General features: G+C 44.8%; 1 protein-coding gene across 47 annotated transcripts in view; it reads left to right on the forward strand.

Annotated features, from left to right (window-relative positions):
* nrxn1a (neurexin 1a) overlaps positions 1–19,200 on the forward strand; it is a 2,342,145-nt gene that overhangs the window by 880,290 nt on the left and 1,442,655 nt on the right. For all 47 annotated transcript variants that reach the window (XM_038810283.1, XM_038810313.1, XM_038810330.1 and 44 more), the window contains one exon: positions 13,024–13,325. In XM_038810283.1, coding sequence (XP_038666211.1) covers positions 13,024–13,325 — 302 coding nt within the window. The remainder of the gene's footprint in view (positions 1–13,023; positions 13,326–19,200) is intronic.

A 19,200-nucleotide genomic window follows, 5' to 3' on the forward strand; every position in this document is an offset into this window, starting at 1 on the left:
ATTGAAGCCTACTCGTGACAATAAGCAATTTTCATTTTTTTCTCAATCAGAAGCGCCCTGACCAACATCACATGTGCCCTCACCACACGTGCAATTGTGAACCTCCCTAGACCTAGATCAGACACCCCCGCCTCCCCTCAGAATTCCCCCCTCGGATGCCCCCTCACCTACCCTGCAATTGTAAATTCCCCGTGACCACCATTTACAACCCTCTACAATTGGAGCACCTTCCACTTGTGATTCAGACCCCCTCCCAAGATCCAGATTACTATTATCTGGAGACCACCCCACAATCATTTTCACTCCCCTATTACTTTTAATTTCTCTTGTCAACTTTGGCCTTGTGAAGCAGACTTCAGGTCTGAGTGGCCTCCAGCTTGAGAACCGGACTGTGTGAGCAGGAACCCCAAAGGAAAAGCAAATAAGGCAGCGCTGCAGTTAAGTTCTGCTGGACATTCGGGAAACCTGTTCTTCCCCGTTTCTCAACCCCTCAGTGAGCCCTCCCGCACAGAATTCACCTCTGGGCTAAAATCCAGATGATTCCTTTGAAGTAAAACAATGTGAAGGCAGAATATTATTTTTATTGTATTCTTGTATTTTTATTTAGCATTTCCGTCGTTTCCATATTGTATTCTTCTTGTCCATGTTGGTTACCTCTGTGGGAGAAGGAACTCTGCAAGTGACACAGTATACTCAATACTTTTCATTGCTAATACAGCTTGTACGCTGAGCTGGCAGGAAGTAAACCTTCAGATGTCAAGATGAGTAGAGCTATTTTCTTCTTCCAACGATCAGTGAAATAGATCATACAAATGAATAGGTTTGAGTGTTCCCTAAACAGGATACTTCACATTAGGCGAGAAGTGTAATAATAGTGTAAGATATTCTAAGCATACATTGAAACAGAAATATTATAATTGAAAATTAATGTTGAACATGACCCTGGTGATTACTGGAGGTAACCTATTTTACTTTGTCTGTGAGTTGAAATGAAAGACAAAAATAATGTCATTGCTCATCCATATGCATAATTAATATTTAAATTTTCATTGCTCGAAGGCAACACAAACAAAATGTTGCAAAGATTACATGGTTATGCACCAAATTTTAAAACTGAGCACGTTGTTTTATGGTAATCACATTGTGCAATTACCAGAAAATCTGAGCCTAATTGTGTATGAAGTGGTGTTGCTTTTGGTTTGGCTTCTTTATAGAAACTGTTGACCATCAAAACAATGGATATAAAGGTTGAGTGTGTCAGCAGCAACAGTTCATTGTTCTGTCTGGGATGAGTTTTTACTTTGGCTGTTGTACAAGGAAAGGGCAATGGCTAACAACAGCTTGTTTTACACATTACCCAATGTTTGTTTATAACTAGAAAGGTGACTGAGAGAAGTGTAAAACGGTCATCCAATCTGCTTCTGCCTGTTTTCTGTCCAGTAGAAAACTGAAAATGTACCCACTGTTTTCAGCTGAAGCTCATGTAGTCACTACCCAGCTGTGTGCTATACTTGACTACACTGTAAACCACTGCATTCAACATTGCAGCTTAATGTGGAAGGATGTTCCTTTGCATTTCCATCGATGTCGCAATAATTTTGCGAAAAAAACTGCCCACTTAGTGACGCTGGTTTAGCACAGACGGGCTGGTTTAGCACAATAGAGTCTGGTTTAGCACAATGGGCTAAACAGCTGGCTTGTAATGCAGAAAAAGACCAGCAGCGCGGGTTCAATTCCCGTACCTGCTTCCCTGAACAGGCGCCGGAATGTGGCGACTAGGGGCTTTTCACAGTCACTTAATTGAAGCCTACTTGTGACAATAAGTTATTATTATTATTATTCAGTCCTCTCTTACTGTTGTGCATTAAATCTGCTGAACGGAGAAATAAGCTGAGAGCAGACATTTTCTACTTGGCAATGATGACTTTACAGAGAGGGCAAATGTTGACCCGGGCTCCAAATCAGGCGAGAGTGGGAAAACGGGATTCTCGCCATTTACTTCTTGTTTCCTGCTTTTCCAGGCCCCTCACCCACGACATAATGAGATACCACCCAGGAAGGTGGGGAACCTAATTTTAATAAATTATCATATCATTAGCGAACCGTCCCTCTGTCATTTACATCCTCTTTGAATATTCAGTCTGCACCGCGTGACATTACACCAGCGTGGTTTAGAACAGCTCTACAAAAACCTGAATCTGTCAACCTCACCTCTGAAGGGGATATAGGAGATAAGCGCACAGGTTATCACTTTCCAGGACAGAGTCCAATGTAGAGGGGACACCGGCGAGGACGTGGGGGAATCAGTTAAGTCATTCTTAGGAACTGGTGGGGGTGGAGAGGATTGAGTCCCAGTAGTTGGGAGGTGGGGGGGCAGGATTTGCTGCTTGCTGGCCTTTGTGGGCCTCCATTATTATGGTTATTAAGTTCTTTTGGGGGTCTGGTGCTTAGTGTGGACTTGGCGTGTCTATAGTCTTCCATCCTGGGATTTAAGTGATGGCTCCTCGGAGGGATTGCCTCTCTGAATTGACAGCTAGAATAGGGTGGGAGCAGGAAAATCCACAGCGTTAGTACAGTGGGTAATTGTGAGGTTCTAAGGTGGGGCTCATTGACGTGCCAAGTTGATGGGCAATGGGACTCTGACTTGGGGTGGTAATGAGCTCCATGAGGGCAAGAAGACCCTTACACAGAGGGGACGATGAGGCCAGTCACATTCATCACCCCACCCTCAGGCTGTAAGGTACAGCTGTAGGGCATGAGCAATGTGGAAGGGCACTGTCAATAATCCTGCAGTCTAGGCTGTCAGGGATGTTATTATGGGTGGCTGGCTGGCTTGTTTGATCCACTATCCATGACAGCTGGGGGAATGAAGGTTAAAGTTAAGGATCAAGTTGAATACAATTTGGAGTTTTAAATAAATAAAGTGTGAGCCTCGCCTGGCACAGGAAGAAGCCACTTCCCGAATAGCACCTTTGACAAGTCAATTATACCCATTGAGTCAGTATTGTAATGTATGATTCTGCCATTGATTGGCACCCACTAGTTAACCTTTTGGGAGCTGAGTCCCCAAGCAGCGAACTACATTGTTACGCTCACCTTTCTATAAGACGGAGGTGACACAGTTTAGCCCCAATACAAGTGCAAACAGCTCTGCAGGCAGCCTTAAAACGGGAAGGATTGTGACAGTGATTCAGCCCCCCAGGAAGTCAGCACACAGGTCAAGTCAATGTACGCAAGTGTCCTCAGTCCTCAAATTTGAGGGGTTCTGTTGGCCACGAAGGCTATGCAAGGTATATGCGCATCTGTCATGCAGATTTGGAAGGGGCTCATGTAGAACATGGCCATTGTGTGAGAGAGTAAGGGACTGAAGCTCATTGGAATGGTGCTCACATGGGGAATGTTCATGGGTGGATGTCCTATGCCTTGATCGGGCATAGGTGAGGGCATTATCAGATCTGCTCTTTGCTCACAGATCTGGTTCTTCCCTTTCAGTTCTTGGAGTATGAGGTTGATGGAACCAGTGGAGTTGGCTATGCTTTTGAACACAGTGAAGCAGGAGAGAGGACATCAACATGTGGCTGCATGTGGACAGGCCCAGCGCCCTGCAGAGGAGGGAGTGGCAGAGCCCGCTGAGTTACTATGTGCCGGCCCATATATTGAGGGGGCTCGGAGGAGACGCTACTGAGCATGGATGTACTGTAGGAGAACAAAATACCTCCAGGTGACAGAGATCCAGTGCCGGAGACAACTGCGTCTCTCCTGAGGGATAATGGGCCACTTGTGCCAGTTCATGCAGGAATTGGCACCACATGGGCTGGGAGGTCACCCATTACCTGTGGCCCTGAAGGTAAAAGCCACGTTGAACTTTTATGCTAGCAGCTCATTTCAGGGGGACCTCTGCGACATCTCACAGTCTGCCGCACAAATGTGTATAAAAGAGGTGACCGATGTGTATTTGCATAGACTCACCACTACGACTAAATTAACCGGGACGAGTCCAAGCCAGGATGCCAGTGGCATCTGCTTCACCTGCCCCAAGCGAAGGGTCTGATTGACTGCATGCATGTGGCTCTACATTCCCATTGGCAGCATGGAATGTACTTCATGAAACATGAGGGATTCCACTTCCTCAATGTGCAGCTCGTCTGCGACAATGTGATGCGCAATATGCAGGTGTGTGGCCATTTTCCAGGAAGCATCCACGACAGCGGCACTCTCGGGCACTCTCAGATGCTGTCCGAGAGGAGATGGACAGTGATTCCAGTGCGGAGGTCACAAGCACCCACGGAGACTCGTTACAACCAGTTTCACATGTCTACATGTGGTGGAGCAGATGATTCAGTTCTGGTGCCTGGACTGGTCAGGGGGAGTCCTGCAGTACAGCTGCCAGAGAGTCTTGCGCATCACCATGGTGTGCTGTGCACTCTGTAACCTGGCACTGCATCCATGTGGAGTCTGCACATTTTCCCCGTGTCTTAAGGGCAGCATGGGTGTTGTCGTGCTTCCCTCCCCCCTGTGTGGGGTTGGTGGTGTGCTGATCACAAGAAGTGGGGAGTCTGATTGGCAAGACACTTCCAGGGTCTCCTCAGTCGAAGGCCCTTGGCTGTTCATCAGTTGATCATATTCCCTGTGGTTGCATGGGTTCCCTGCGGCAATGCTCATTTATGCAATGAGTAGCATTGCCTGATGTGTTGGGTATGCTGGGTGTGCGAGGACTGCATTTACCATAGCAGTGAGAGAGACAGGCTTCCAACACTTGGAGAAATGCAACTCTATTTTATTGAACGATCAACTGTTAAACATACTTAGACTGTGGGTTGACACTGTGCTCAGTTGACTGGAGACCTGAGGCTAACCTGACCAGACTATCTTACTAACACATGGTGGATGTTTGTGTTGTTACTCACGGCTCTGGCTTTCACAGAGGCTGCATCCCAAGAGAGCGGGAAAACTAGTGCCCTCTGGCTTTATAGTGGCCGTGTCCTGTCTGGTGATTTGCTGCTGTGTTCTGTGTGTTCATTGGTCATCCTGTGTGTCAATCAATGTCTGTCTGTGCACCATCATATACTTATGTGTATATTATGACATTGCCCATTTGTGGGGGGTGTGGGGGACCCTTGATCACACTTCTGGATCAAAATGGCGCCCTGATCTCTGAGCAACCGGTCTTGCTGGCAAGTTGGGGGAGGGCCCAAAAAAACAACTAAATATGGGTGAATACTGGCCTGGTGCTCACCCAAAAAGCCCCACACCACACATCAATCCAAATCCACCTCCCCTCCATGGGGTTCCAACTGTGGCCTGCTCCTGGCACTGCCGGCACTGGTTGTCACTGTCAGGTTGCCACAGTGCCAGTCTGGCAGTGCCAACATATGCCAGGACAGCGACATGATAGTTCCCGGGCATGTTCCCCCAGATCTGGAGATATCTGCTTGACTGCCTCACGTCTGGCCAAACCAGTTGGAGGTTTTGATGTCGGCAAGATATGAATATTTAGTGAGGAGAGATCATGTGGTGGGGCGCCCCACTCATAATATGTAAATTTAATGAAATATATTAATATGAGGTTCACACCCTTTGTGGGCGTGAATCTCGACGCCGCCAGCGAGGGGCGGGAAAATCAAGAAGCGCTTTCTCTCCAGCAATATTCGCGTTTCTCGGTTCTTGTGGGATTTTCTGACTGTGTCGCCAATTCCACGGATGATGAGTATGGCCTCAAAATTGTGCCCAGTAAGAGAAGATGACTCTTTGATGCCTTTTTCCTCTGTAGAAAGGAAGCAGGAAGTGAGGGCATCAAAGCCTCCAAGCAGCTTGGTTGTTACCCAATATCTCTGTGGACCTAAAGCTCGAATTGCAAATTCCATCTGATCTCTGACATTCGGTCTTAAATGGCTTTTACTTAGCTCATCTAGCTCCGCATCGCTTCCAAGAAATAAGCCTGATGCCTGCCTAACTGCCTCTGGAAAATGTGCCCAGTGATGGGATAGTCCTTGCACACTGTCTGGTGGTGCAAATATTCCATTCCTGTGGGCCTTCCCGCTCACCTTTGGAGTCCTAAAGATCTAGCCAAAAGGTGGGATCTTATAGCCGCTCCCACTGATGGGACCCTCTGATCCCACCAGCGTCAATGGACGTCAGAGCAGCTCACAACATTTCCTGGCCCCAGCCCAGCCACGACAGGGGCCTAAAATTCTAACCTAATGTGTTCAAGTGTTCAAAATGCTGCTACAGATGGCGAAAATCAGTTCCCTTTCCTTTCCTGTGCAGCACTGCATCTCTGGTAATTGATCTGCAGTGTAATTGCAACCATAAACCCGTAATTGCTTATTACTTTCGATTGTATGGGGAAATATAGGCTGTTTACATTCATATGCAGGCAGAACCTGTGCGTGTTTCATAAATGCAATATTAAAAATATCATTAGCCACATTCATTGTTAATGAGTGGTTGACTGTATTTGATATAGTATCAGATTTTCAACAAATATATTTGTCAGAAATTTCAGGGATGTGTAACGAATTAAAAGTAAAATTATAGAGTGATCACAGGAGGAGGCCATTTGGCCTATTAAATGCATGCTGGTTCTCAGTAGCGCAATTCCATCAGTTCCACTCCCTACTCCCTGTTGCCCTGCAAGTTTATTTCCCTCGGCTGCCTATCCAACTTCTTTCTTGAAATCCATGCACTAGTTTATGCATTTGGATATTATATTTTACAATTCTACTGATGAATCATTCTTTGGAATATCTGTTAAATAACTACATACCAGTCATTTTGAGATTTCATACTCAAAACTGCAGAAGACTAAGCCACCTTGCTAATTTCGTCCTTTAGGAAAATAGTTCAGTTTCAAAGATTTTGGGGTGATTTATATTTTAAAAAAAGACAGGTGAAAGGTATGAGATCTCTATAAACTCCAAAGTATATTATGAAGTCCACCTTACCTACAACCTTTTTGTTGAATTTGGCTAGGATGAGCACAAAAGCCTTCTCTTGAGGTGTGATTCATCAGACTCTCTCGACGTTTTATTCTTAGAACTCAGTTAACAATATTTTTTATCAATTAAAAACATAAAAACACCACCCAGCTACAGTAAACTATGTCTGACACTTAATGAATTCCCCCTTAACTGTTCCAATTCAAAAACAAAATCCAATAAATCATGCCCCTATTCAAAGGTGTGGCCCAGCACACTATATTCTCACTTGAATGAGATGGCTTTCCCTGAATATATCTTTTATGTTACCAAAGCAGGTAGTCACAACCTGTTTACTTCTAGAACATACACTTAAAATGAAAATAGAGAGAGACAGGACAAAACAATTATTTCCCCTTGTCTGTAATCCACAGCAGTCCAAATTGAAAGTGAGACCAAAAGCCTCACAGCCACAGCTCAGCTCCACCCACAAAATTACATCACTGAAGCCAAGTGATAAGACAATAACCTTTCTGAAAGGGACACTCCAATTAAAAATGATAAAGGAATTTAATACTTGAGTGGGAAAATACCAGGCGGGATTCTCTGTTTTACCAGCTGGGTGTTTCTTGGCAGCGGGAGGCAGTGCCCCGTTCACTGGTGGTGGAGTTCTCTGTTCCCACTGCTATCAATGGGAATTTCCACTCAAGTCACCTCATACCACTGGGAAACCCATGGACAGGAGAGCGCTGCCAGCAGGACCTGATAATCCCACCGCCAGTGAATGGACAGAGAATTCCAGCCAGTATTTTTACTAGTTGGGAGGACCATGAAAAGGGTTGTAAATTTTTAACAATCATTGACAGTGAGAAAATAAATTATGCAGATAATTCTGAACATACGTTTTGTTAGAAGACTAGTTGAGGCAAGGACCATTGTACTTTCTAAAGTGATGAGTAGGTAAACATTTAAAGCAGGAGAAAATGTAAGTCAAACAGGTAATTAGGATTAGTTTTGAATTGTTTTATCAAAGTTCTGGCCCAAAGCACAAATGGACAAATGGTGCCCTACAATTTTTTTTCACGGGGGGGATTAGTAATGTCGTAACTATTTTGTTATTGTTTTATTTGGGGCTTTTCACGGTAACTTCATTGCAGTGTTAATGTAAGCCTACTTGTGACGATAAAGATTATTATTATACATATTGTTTTGTTCCAGTCATTGCGCAATCCTGAATTTGTAATTGTATTATTAAAAAGTGAGTTATATTGAGCAGAAACTCATCCTGCATAAGCACGAGGGATTGGGGGATGGGGGGGGGGGGGGGGGGGGGGGGGGGGTGGATGTTAGGTCATAACCTTTGGGAGAGGGCATGACTTGGTGTGAATTCAAATTCAAATCCAAACTGGTTCCAAGGCACAATTTATACGTAGGTCTATGTAAAATGGACAAGCACCTCTTAAAGGAAGATTAAGTACACATCCAGAAGATTGTTGCAAAAGATGTGTACACTGTCAAATGAGTCATAGGCAAACATGTAGGTTCTCTGTGGACATGCTGTTTGATTGATAAAGACAAGAAGTGAAATTCTCTTAAGAATGAAAGGAAGATTCACAAGCTTCGTATTCGCCCTCTGGAGTGACGTTGCTGAGATCACCAACTGTCAGATCTGAGTGCCTGCAGCCTCTTTAAGTAATGCTTGCAGTCAATGAGTCAGTCAGTTCTTGAAGCCATTCACATGAGGTTTACTTCAATGAGTATGTGTTGAGGTACTACTATCAAAGGACCTCAAGTAATACACATTTGTGACGCAACTGCCTGCTTCCAGCACATACTTTGCCACCGAAAAAACATCCTGAATTAAAACCACAGCCACCTGTTCTTGGAGGTTCTGTTTGCTAGTTTGAAAGAGTTGTGGGAGAAATTCAGACTCTCGTGGGCTGACTCATTAGGTACCTGCAAGTTCGCAATTTTGCAAAACAAATCTTTCCAACATTCTCAGTGGTGCTGCTAACCTCGCTGATGGAGAGCGGTTCTTTCACTCACAGGGTCGGAGGAGGGGAATACCTCGGGTATCTATGGAAGGATTATGTCTGAAGACGCAGTTTTGGTGGAGAGGATTAAGGTCAAGTGGAAGGAGGAGTGGGGGCTGGTGTTGGAGAATCGGGTGTGAAGTGAGGCCCAGCGGAGGACAAACTCCATGTCCTCATGTGCAAGGCTTGGCTTAAAGTAGTGTATAGGAGGGGCGGCACGGTGGTGCAGTGGTTAGCTCTGCTGACTCACGGCACCGAGGACCCGGGTTCGATCCTGGCCCTGGGTCACTGTCTGTGCGGAGATTGCAAATTCTCCCCATGTCTGCATAGGTCTCGCAACCACAACCCAAAATGATGTGTCGGGTAGGTGAATTGGCCACGATAAATCACCGCTTAATTGGAAATTTAAATTTATGAAAGAAGTGCAGGATGACTTAGTCCAGAATGAGTCGGATTTTTGCGAGAGTGGAGGAAAAAAGCAAGCGCTGTGGAGAGGGTCCAGCCAGCCATGTGCACATATTCTGGTCGTGTTCTGAGCCTTGCGGCTTTCTGGGTCTCCTTCTTTAGTACCATGTCAGCGATTCTGAAAATTAAACTGGAGCCCTGTCCCTTAGTGGCCATATTTGGTGTGTCGGTGGGACTACGGACGGGTGCGGGGCCGATGTCCTGGACTTTGCCTCGTTGATTGCTCGTGGGCGAGTGCTGATGGGATGGAAGTCAGCTTCTCCATCCAGTGCCTCAGTGTGGCTGGGAGATCTGATGGAATTCCTATACCTTCGGAAAGTCAAGTACACTGTGAGGGGAGCAATTGAAGGGTTTTACCGGAGGTGGCAGCACTGTATTCTGTATTTCAAAGAGCTGGTCACCGTTAGTTGCTAAAGGGGTCAGGGGCATGCAGGGAGTAGGGTGGAGGAATCTAGGGGATTTGTTTTTTCAGTTGTGTGGGATTTGTGGTTTGGGTGTTGTTTGGGGGGATGTGCAATTTTGGTTTTACGTATAAAATGGGAAAACATTTGAATTAAAATATTTATATAGAGAAAAATGAAAGCCGACATGAATGAGCTGCTTAAAGACTAAGGAAGCCAGCAGTAGGAAGCACAAGATTTATTTTACTATTAACAATAATCTGCCCACATCAGTAACTATCCCCAATCACAGTCCACATTAGGACAACCAACATGCTGGTCCCCGTTCAGGCTGGCTTTTATGTTCAGTTCTAATGAGCAGCAACTGAGTGGCTTCTGCCCCCAAACTGGGAAGTTCATACTCCATGAGCCCAATGGGGAGATCAATAATGGTTGCCCCATGGGGGTTATAACAGGCCAGTAAGTCAAAGTGAATGGTTTTGATTGCACTGTCATCCACTTCCTGCCATTTGTTGTGGATAAAAATCAGGACCAACATTTGGAATGTGCAACTTGTATAATTTCATAAGACACTGTGGCAATTAAGAGCCCCAAACAGATCCAATGTCAGTGAATCACCATTCTGCAAGATATTGGGCTGAACGTTGCTCCGAGGCTCAGGAACCCGTCGTCAGAGGAACCCGATGCCAGACTCATTTTCTGGTCAGGAACCTTTTCAAGGTGGCAGTGCACCTTCCATGAACCAGTCAATAAGTAGGTTTCCTCCACATTTGCCTTCCATCTCATGATATTGAGTGGGTTATGGAGCCAGGACTGCAGAAGCACTGCCCACATCAAGGAAGGTCAGCAGCCCACGTTGTGCACAGCATTTAATCTCGGCAATGGGTGTGTTGCCCACCAGTTTGAGAGCTAATGAGAGGCCTGCAACTCCTCCTTCAGAGAAGGCATGCTGTATTAAATTCTATTTAATTAGCCAGCAGGATTAAGAACCCTGAGAGTGGGCGATTAATCAGAGGTTTGCTGCTCCTGTGCCAACAGCACCACCGGGAGAGCGGTGGTAGTTGCTTGCAATGCACCCATCAGAAGCCCAGGTTCAGCCAACCACCCAGACTACAGATGAGTGCAGGAAAGGCACCATGAGGAGGGGACCATCAGTTGGCATGGCAGAGGGAATCAGAAGAGCAGTCATATAGTGATTCACAGTGGGCCCCCTCTTCCCAATGATTGCATGGCACCTGTCATTGGATGCATATTGACAGTGACAGGATCGAGACCCCCTAAATGGACACTAGTTTGCCTGCCACGGGTTTAATTGGAACAGTGATGGAAATGTGGCAAGGTCCCTACCCTCCACCCTCCCACCCGATTAAATGCCCCCACCTTGGGAAGGGTTGTCCATTGTTTGACAGTAATACACTATTAAAAATTAATTTACTACCTGAATGCACCAGCTCTAGTTTTCCCTCACAGGCTTAGTTGGTAATTAATGGGTAAATACAGTCATTCCACAGCTCTACATGGAATTCAATGCTGAATATATTTTTCAGATACCCTGTGAAACAAAGCTTGTGGTGGAGCATGGCAAATCTCACGGCAATTTCTGAGTTTATCTGTGTTTGTGTGGACTCTGAGAGTTGCTGTCTGTAATTAGTATTCAAGAAATGGGTGTGGAAATTAGGAACGCACTTATCAAAACCATACCTATTTGCTGATTTGTGCCTTCTCATTTGGAGGTCATATGATAACGGGAATGAATGGCCACCACCAACATTTTACTGCTGAAACCACATCAGAGAGTGATTAAATAGGGAATGAAAACACTCATTTTCTTGTGGTCCTAGTAATCTGAGATGTGCCACTGTGACGGGGATTTCTACCATGGGTATATAAGAAAGTCAAAGACTGTGATCTTGGTCTGTTCAGAAGCAGATCAGAATGCCATTTGTTTACAAATAGCCAGGATAGGGAGGGAAGTGCCATTTGGACTTTGTTGCTTTGGAATAGTTGATATGTACATTTTGGATGTTCCCCATTGGACAAATATGTCAGAATACTCAGAATTCTGTGACTCAATTGCAAAAAAGCATAGGGTGAAGGGTGGCACGTAAAGTAATGTGGGCACCAGCCCGCCTGCCCTTGACCTGTTCTCCATATTAAGGCGAGCTGGTAAGGTCTCAGGTGATCAACCCACCTTGAACATATTGAGGCCACAATTGGGCAAATAACTGCCACTTAAGGTGCTCATTCTATCTCAACTGCAATTTTAGAGTCTGGAGAGGAAAGCAGGGCGTGGTAATCAGCCCAGCAGGTTTCAAAGCACGAGCTGGTAGTGGAAAGGAAGATGACATACCTCCTTTAATGGGTTCCCAATGACCACCTGGGATACACCCAGGTGTTACCGTGCTTTGCTGCTCCATCCCTGACTGTTTAGCCTCCTACCCCCACCCTCCCCCACCCCCCAACACTGCTGGGGTCTCCTACCTGTTACTGCCAAATGTCTGCTGACTTACCTAAATCCTGCACTAATCTTCACTTCTTCCTTCGTACTACTTGGAGTCCCAGCAGTGGCCACTGCACTCCTCTGTTGGGACTGCAGAGCTGCTGGCCAGTAAGATTGACAGGCAACGCTTGGAGTGGGGCTTCCTTTCCCTGAGGGGCTGAAAGTCCACTCTGATCCAATTAAGGCAGCCCGAATGTATCATCGCTATGGAGCAGCAGGATTACGGGTTGGTGAGGAGGTATCAATCTATCCCTTTATTAATCCTCCCCTGTGTGACAATTGGAATTCTATTAACCTGTGCAAAAACATTTTGGCTTTGAAATTGACATAAGCGATAGAAGATAACTATTTCTATTCTAGCGTTTTGGATCAATTATAATAGTCCATGGACAGGATTCTCCAGTCCCCCAGCTGCATGTTTCTCGGTGGCACATTGTTCGCCGGTGGCAGGATTCTACCTTCTCGCCGCTTGTCAATGGGATTTCCCATTGAAACGACCCCCATGTCACCAGGAACCCCAGGCAGGAGTGCGCTGTCGGCATGAAAAGTGAGCGTAACGACCGGAGAATTCCGGCCTACATTGGGTTTATCGTCAGAGGCGTAGTTTTGTACCACAAGAATAATTATAACACTTATTGCTTTTTAATATTTGTGAAAAACAAAATGGAGTGTTGTAACCATTTTTGATCCCTTTTTCTCTTTTTCAGGCAGAGAAGAATATGTTGCGACATTTAAAGGATCCGAATACTTCTGCTATGACTTGTCACAGAACCCAATCCAGAGTAGCAGCGATGAAATAACATTGTCATTCAGAACCCTTCAAAGGAATGGGCTGATGCTTCATACAGGGAAATCTGCAGATTATGTAAATCTGGCTTTGAAAGATGGTGCGGTCTCACTGGTCATTAATTTGGGGTCAGGAGCCTTTGAAGCTTTGGTGGAACCTGTGAATGGAAAATTTAATGACAATGCCTGGCATGATGTGAAAGTAACCCGGAACCTCCGTCAGGTAACAGTACAAAGGATGATGTGGGACCTGTTCTTCATCATGTATGGAGAAAAAAATAATTTTAATGCACACATTTACAAATTAATCATTCTAAACTAAATATAATTATTTCCTTTTGAGATGGAAATAAATTGGATATGACAAATTCAGATTACTGGTTTTGCTTTCTAACACCTGAGCAAATGCAGATCTGGAGCTATGTTTTAGGTCAGAACACCAGTGGGTTTTGTCAAAAGAATTTGCATCAAAGCTATAAGTAATGAGATACATTACATTTACATACATTTTATGATTACAGTTTTGTGTGCCTATCTGTAAAACAGAGAAAATGTGTAAAATCCCTGACCTTTAACAATGGTCCCAACTGCATGTTTTTGACCAAAGATATCAGACTGATGGGCCTCGGCTTTATCATCTAGTTTATCAGCAGGGATTAAATTAACTTGTTGGCGGAACAGTCAACATGTCGAGAATTTTAAGCAACTTACCAGCCATTGTATTGTAATAGTGAGGAGCAATTTTAACTATAACTGCCTGGTGGAAACCAAGAGACAGGACAGTACATTACATTACATAACTTACTTACCCACTCTGGAGCGACTGGATGCCAACCATTTCAAATGCAGACTGCGCGGACACCAGCTCAGAAAAGGTTCTTATTTGCATTACGCATGCTGGGTCCCAGTGGCAACATTAGGACCTAATTGCAATTTTAACTGGATGACCTAAATGAGAAAACAAGTAAGGATAACTAGCAGGGGAGGAAGAGCCTCAAGGAACTCAAACAGGTAAGTTCAGTTCTGCCCCTTTGGGACCAGGAAAAGCTGTAGTTCTTTTCCAGGCCCCACAAAGAAAGTTTAGTCATCCCTACCCTGGAAGGGAGACCATGCTCATCGTATTTTTAACCCCATCGATCATAATGTTAGTTAACCATTTCTCTCCATTTCTTGAGCAAAGTAAATGTCCTGTGCTGATATTGTTAACACCAATGTCACAGTGGACTATCTGGTATTGTCTTGCCTTTCAAACAGGTATATAAGGCAGGCCTTGAAAAATGATGCAAACACACTGAGTGGGGTTTTATGGCCCCACCAGGGGCTGGTTTCATCACATGCAGGACAGGAAAATTTGGAGAGCTGCCAAAACGCTGTAGAAATTTACATGCCCCGCCTGTGACAAGACCCATAACTGACGGGGGCAGAAAATCCTTGCCATTGTGGGGAAAGATGCTGCATATTGAATGTTGGTTCAGTTTCTCAGACCATTGAACTTATGACCTTGGTTGAAGACCTTTTTAAGAGTTGTTTGAGAGTTGTATTGGCATAAATACTGGAAAATCTAATCTTCCCATATTGGCAGCTAAAGCCACAATGCAAAAATTAACCATAGAATGCTCTTGAGAACAATAATACAAATTAACTCTGTTCCTAATGTGACTGAGGCAAGAATGGTAAAATTTTCCGGAAAGATTCTTTGACATTTCCGTTAATTCATATATGGTCACCAGAGCATCTGCAATTATGCACATCAAGAAATTAAAACAACGCATGCTTCTCCCTAAGCAGCCTGAGACAAAGAAGATCAGATAGCAATCTGACAATGAAGTTCCTCAAAAAAACGCCAAACATGGATGCCTTTATCATAAAAGCACCCCAAGAGGATTAAATCATGATGCGGATGTCTGAAGAAAAAGTTCTGAAGAAGATTTCTTAAAGAATGTGAAAAGGAAGGAACTTGCCTTTATGTCAGCCTTTCCCACCCTCAGGATATCCAAAAGCACTTTACAGCCAATGAAGCACTTCAGAAATATTCTCACTGTTGTAATGTATGCTAATTGACAACTGGGAACTGTATTTGTGGTTGTCAGCAAAAGAGATCTAAAGGGCTTAATTTTCCAGCCTTTCCCGCTGTTGAGATCTTCTGAACCTCCCGATGGCGACCACCACAGCAGCTTCCCTGGCGGCGCGACTGACAGACCATGCAAAATGGCGTTAACAAAGGTAGGACCAGAAGATCCCTCTGCTGGTGAGCTGCCTCTGCCATCATAAAACATGTCGTAGGGTGCGGGCTGGAAATTCTAGCCCAAAGACTGCTTAAAAGCAACTCAGAGACAGTGCAAAATAGTTGTCAAATATGTGGGAACAACTTACTCAAGATCAGAAAGCATGGTGGGAAGTCAGCCATGAAGGCCCCTGCCACTGTGAGCCATGTTGCATGACCGATCTGAATGTTATCAAGAGGTGAGGACGTTTCTCTTGAAAAATCAATACTTCCAATCAGGATCCACTGTTCAATCTGAGGCCAACCATTCTGAAGAAATCTAGATCTCGTCAATCATTAAATAACTGCAAAAAAAAATGAGGTGAAAATCTGGCTGCCTTTTCCAATATGGAAAGATGGACAACCAATTCGGCACAAACACACTTGGCTAAATACATTTAAAATACAGGCTAATGCCCAGATTTTTGCTGCAGAGCAGGAGAATTACTGGCTTCATGAATGCCACCTTTAAAATTGGCTGCCCAGATGTTGGTTTCTTTTGTCCGGGCAGGGTTGGCCACCAGTGAAGGACTGAGGAGGATGTCGAGTGCGGAAACGGACTGGGTGGAATTCTTGTATTGGAGCTCCAGCCCCATGTCCAAATTTAAAAATAAAGATTAAAACTTGAAACATCCCTCCAGTCCTCACCCATAACCCCCTTGGCCCCACACAATCCATGCCCTATGCATATGAATGCATGCCACTTAATGCCCCCCACAGACCCACCATAAACTTTCATACCCTCAATGCCAATCTATGTCCCTTCACCCATCTCCATTGCCCTTTATATCTGCTGCGCCAACTTGTGCACCTCCACTTAACCCTTAAAGGCTGCTGTGCCAACTCATGCCAACCCATGCCCCCATCTCCCACCCTTTGTCCTTACACCTACCATGTCAATTCATCTAGTATCCACCATAAACCAACTTCTACCCTTTCCTCCTTACATTTCATTATGGTTCCAAGTTTTGTGTTATCTGCATACAGTTAAATTGTGCCCTGTACACCAAGGTCTCGGTCATTAATATATATCAGGAACAGCAACAGTCCCAAGACTGAACCCTGGGGAACTTGACTACACAGCTTGCTCCAAGCTGGAAAACATTCATTCACCTCTGTTTCCTGTCACTCAGCCAATTTTGTATCCATGTAAGTCAAGTATCTTTCATGGCATGAGCTATAACGTTGCTCAGAGGTCTGTTGTATTGGATGCCTTTTAGAAGTACATGCACACCACAGAAACAGCAATACCCTCATCAACCATCTCTGTTACCTCTTCAAACAAACTCCAACAAGTTAGTTAAACATGATTTTTCATTCAAAAATCTATGCTGGCTTTCCTTAATTAATCCACATTTCTCCATGTTTCTATTAGCGGGCAGCACAGTATCACAAGTGGATAGCACTGTGGCTTCACAGTGCCAGGATCCCAGTTCGATTCCCCGCTGGGTCATTGTCCAGAGTTTGCACGTTGGCCCTGTGTCTGCGTGGGTTTCCTCCAGGTGATCCCGTTTCCTCCCATAGTCCAAAGGCATGCAGGTTAGGTGGATTGGCCATGATAAATTGCCCTTAGTGACCATAAAAGGTTAGGAGGGGTTATTGGGTTATGGGGATAGGCTGGAAGTGCAGGCTTAAATGGGCCAAATGGCCTCCTTCTGCACTCTATATTCTATGATCTTAGACCTGGATTGCTATATTAATTTTTCTCCCTAATTATTGTTTCTAGAAGTTTGCCTAGCACTGAAGTTAAACTGGCTGGCTGTAGATGCTGGACTTATCGTAACACACTTTTTTGAACCAGAGTGTAATGTCTGTAGTTAACCAGTACTCTGGCATCACCTCTGTGTGTCGGAAGATAACTGAAAAATGCCTTCACAATTTCCACTCATTTCGCTTAATATCCTTGGATGCATCTCATATGGTTCTGGCTACTTATCAAATATATGTGCAGATAACCTATCCAATACTCCTTTTTAATTTTCAACCAATTTAAAATATGAATTGGCTCTTTGTTTACCATGGCTTCGGTAGCATCTTCTTCCTTGATAAAAATAAAGTATTAATTTAAAACATCAGGTATGCCCTCTGCCTCCATGCGTAAAAGCAGTTTTGTCCACAATTTCCCCAGACTCCTCCTTTTACCACCCATTTAATATTTATCTGACTCGAGAGGACTTTAGGATTCCTTTATGATTTCTCCAGTTTTTTTTTCATACTCCCCCTTGGCTTCTCTTATTTTCTTTTTCACCTTCTCTCGAAACCTTTCACATTAAGCCTCCTTGGGCTCAGAGAAAAGCCTCATTATGCAAGCTTAACTTTGAGCCCAAACAGGTAGTAAAATAGAGAACACCTTTTCCCCAGATAAAACATTTTTTTGACCGATAGCTCAAGCTCTCTGAGCAAGATAAAGGTGCCCTCCCAGGGGGTGGGAAGATCGCTGTTGCCTTAATATTATACAACAGTGGAATTTTACAGATGGGCTCTGATGGCAGTAGTAAAATCTCATGGTTTCTTGTTTGCAGATGCTTCAGGAATGTTACAGAGGCACAGTACAGGTGGAGAGGGGTTTAATCTCTTCACCCTGAGGGGAGATCATCAGGATGAAAGAACACATGGATTCATCAGGATAATGGATCTCTCAATGGTTCAGAATGCCATTGCCTGCACATAGGTGGCTTTGTGGGCCACTGTATCATGAGTCTTCACTTCAGTTAAAATAAACTTCCCAAACGCACCAATTCCCAACCATACATCCATATCTGACTCCCCAATACAAACTTCCTTTTACCAACATCAATCCAAATCAATGGCAAAAATATTCACATAACATCTTGATTCATTAACAAAAAAGTACATCAAATCACCCATGTGCATTTCCTTTGTGCCTGACTTGCAGGTACCTTTGCCTGGTCTAGTGCACCTAGGAAGCACTACCCCAGTACATGTAGCATGGCTGGTGGAAAGATGTTGAATATTTGTGCTGGAGACAGCTGATTGCCTTGCAGGGTGCCCTCGAATAACTCTGTCACTCAAATAGGGTGGCCCTTCAGCAATCCGAGTGATCTGCAGGAGCACAAATTGCTGGTCTACCCCAAGCGCCTGAATATCTTGTAGGGCTCTGAGATTCACATCCGTGGGGGCTGTGCCCGAGTGGCAGCAAGCTGAGTCTGCATCCCTGCAGCCATGGATCTCATGTCATCTGTCTGAGCTTCTACTCTTGAACTGGGAAATCAGGAATCCGCCACCAGCGATGCACTTGAAGCTGAGAGAGTGGTCGGTCCATCATGGGTCAGTCTGGCAGTGCTGTCATCACTTTGCCCATCACTTCTGTGGTGGAAAGTATGGGCTCCAAACTCTGTTGTCTACTCACCAAAATATTGGTGTGACTTCTTCCAGGGTCCTCGTCAGCCGTGGAGACTGTCTGATAGGCCTAAAATGCAACAGGCAACTCAATGGACATTGTATTCAGCAATTTCATGCAGTCTGCGCTCATTTGAATCTCTTGCAACAGAACTTACCTCAGATCATGCCCTGACCGTGCCCTCTGGTTAAACCACGTAAGAGCTGACTTTTCTTCCCATTTTGGCTGCTGAACCTGTGCCTGGTGACACAACATATACAGATTCCCTCGCTGCATTAACCCCGAAAGTTTATATCTTGCCATGATCTAAGTTGATGGCTGTGAGTGTCAGAACAAGTGACTGTGTCTCCTCTTCACATTCATGGGGTTGCATTTCCTCATGGCTCTTTGAAGGCTGACTCCCCATCAGTGCTTGGGTGTCAGGCTGAGGAAAAAGGGGGTTGGAGGACAGAGTTCTATGGTTAAACCATCTGC

This window comes from Scyliorhinus canicula, chromosome 1, assembly GCF_902713615.1.
Source record: "Scyliorhinus canicula chromosome 1, sScyCan1.1, whole genome shotgun sequence".
Taxonomy (NCBI): domain Eukaryota; kingdom Metazoa; phylum Chordata; class Chondrichthyes; order Carcharhiniformes; family Scyliorhinidae; genus Scyliorhinus; species Scyliorhinus canicula.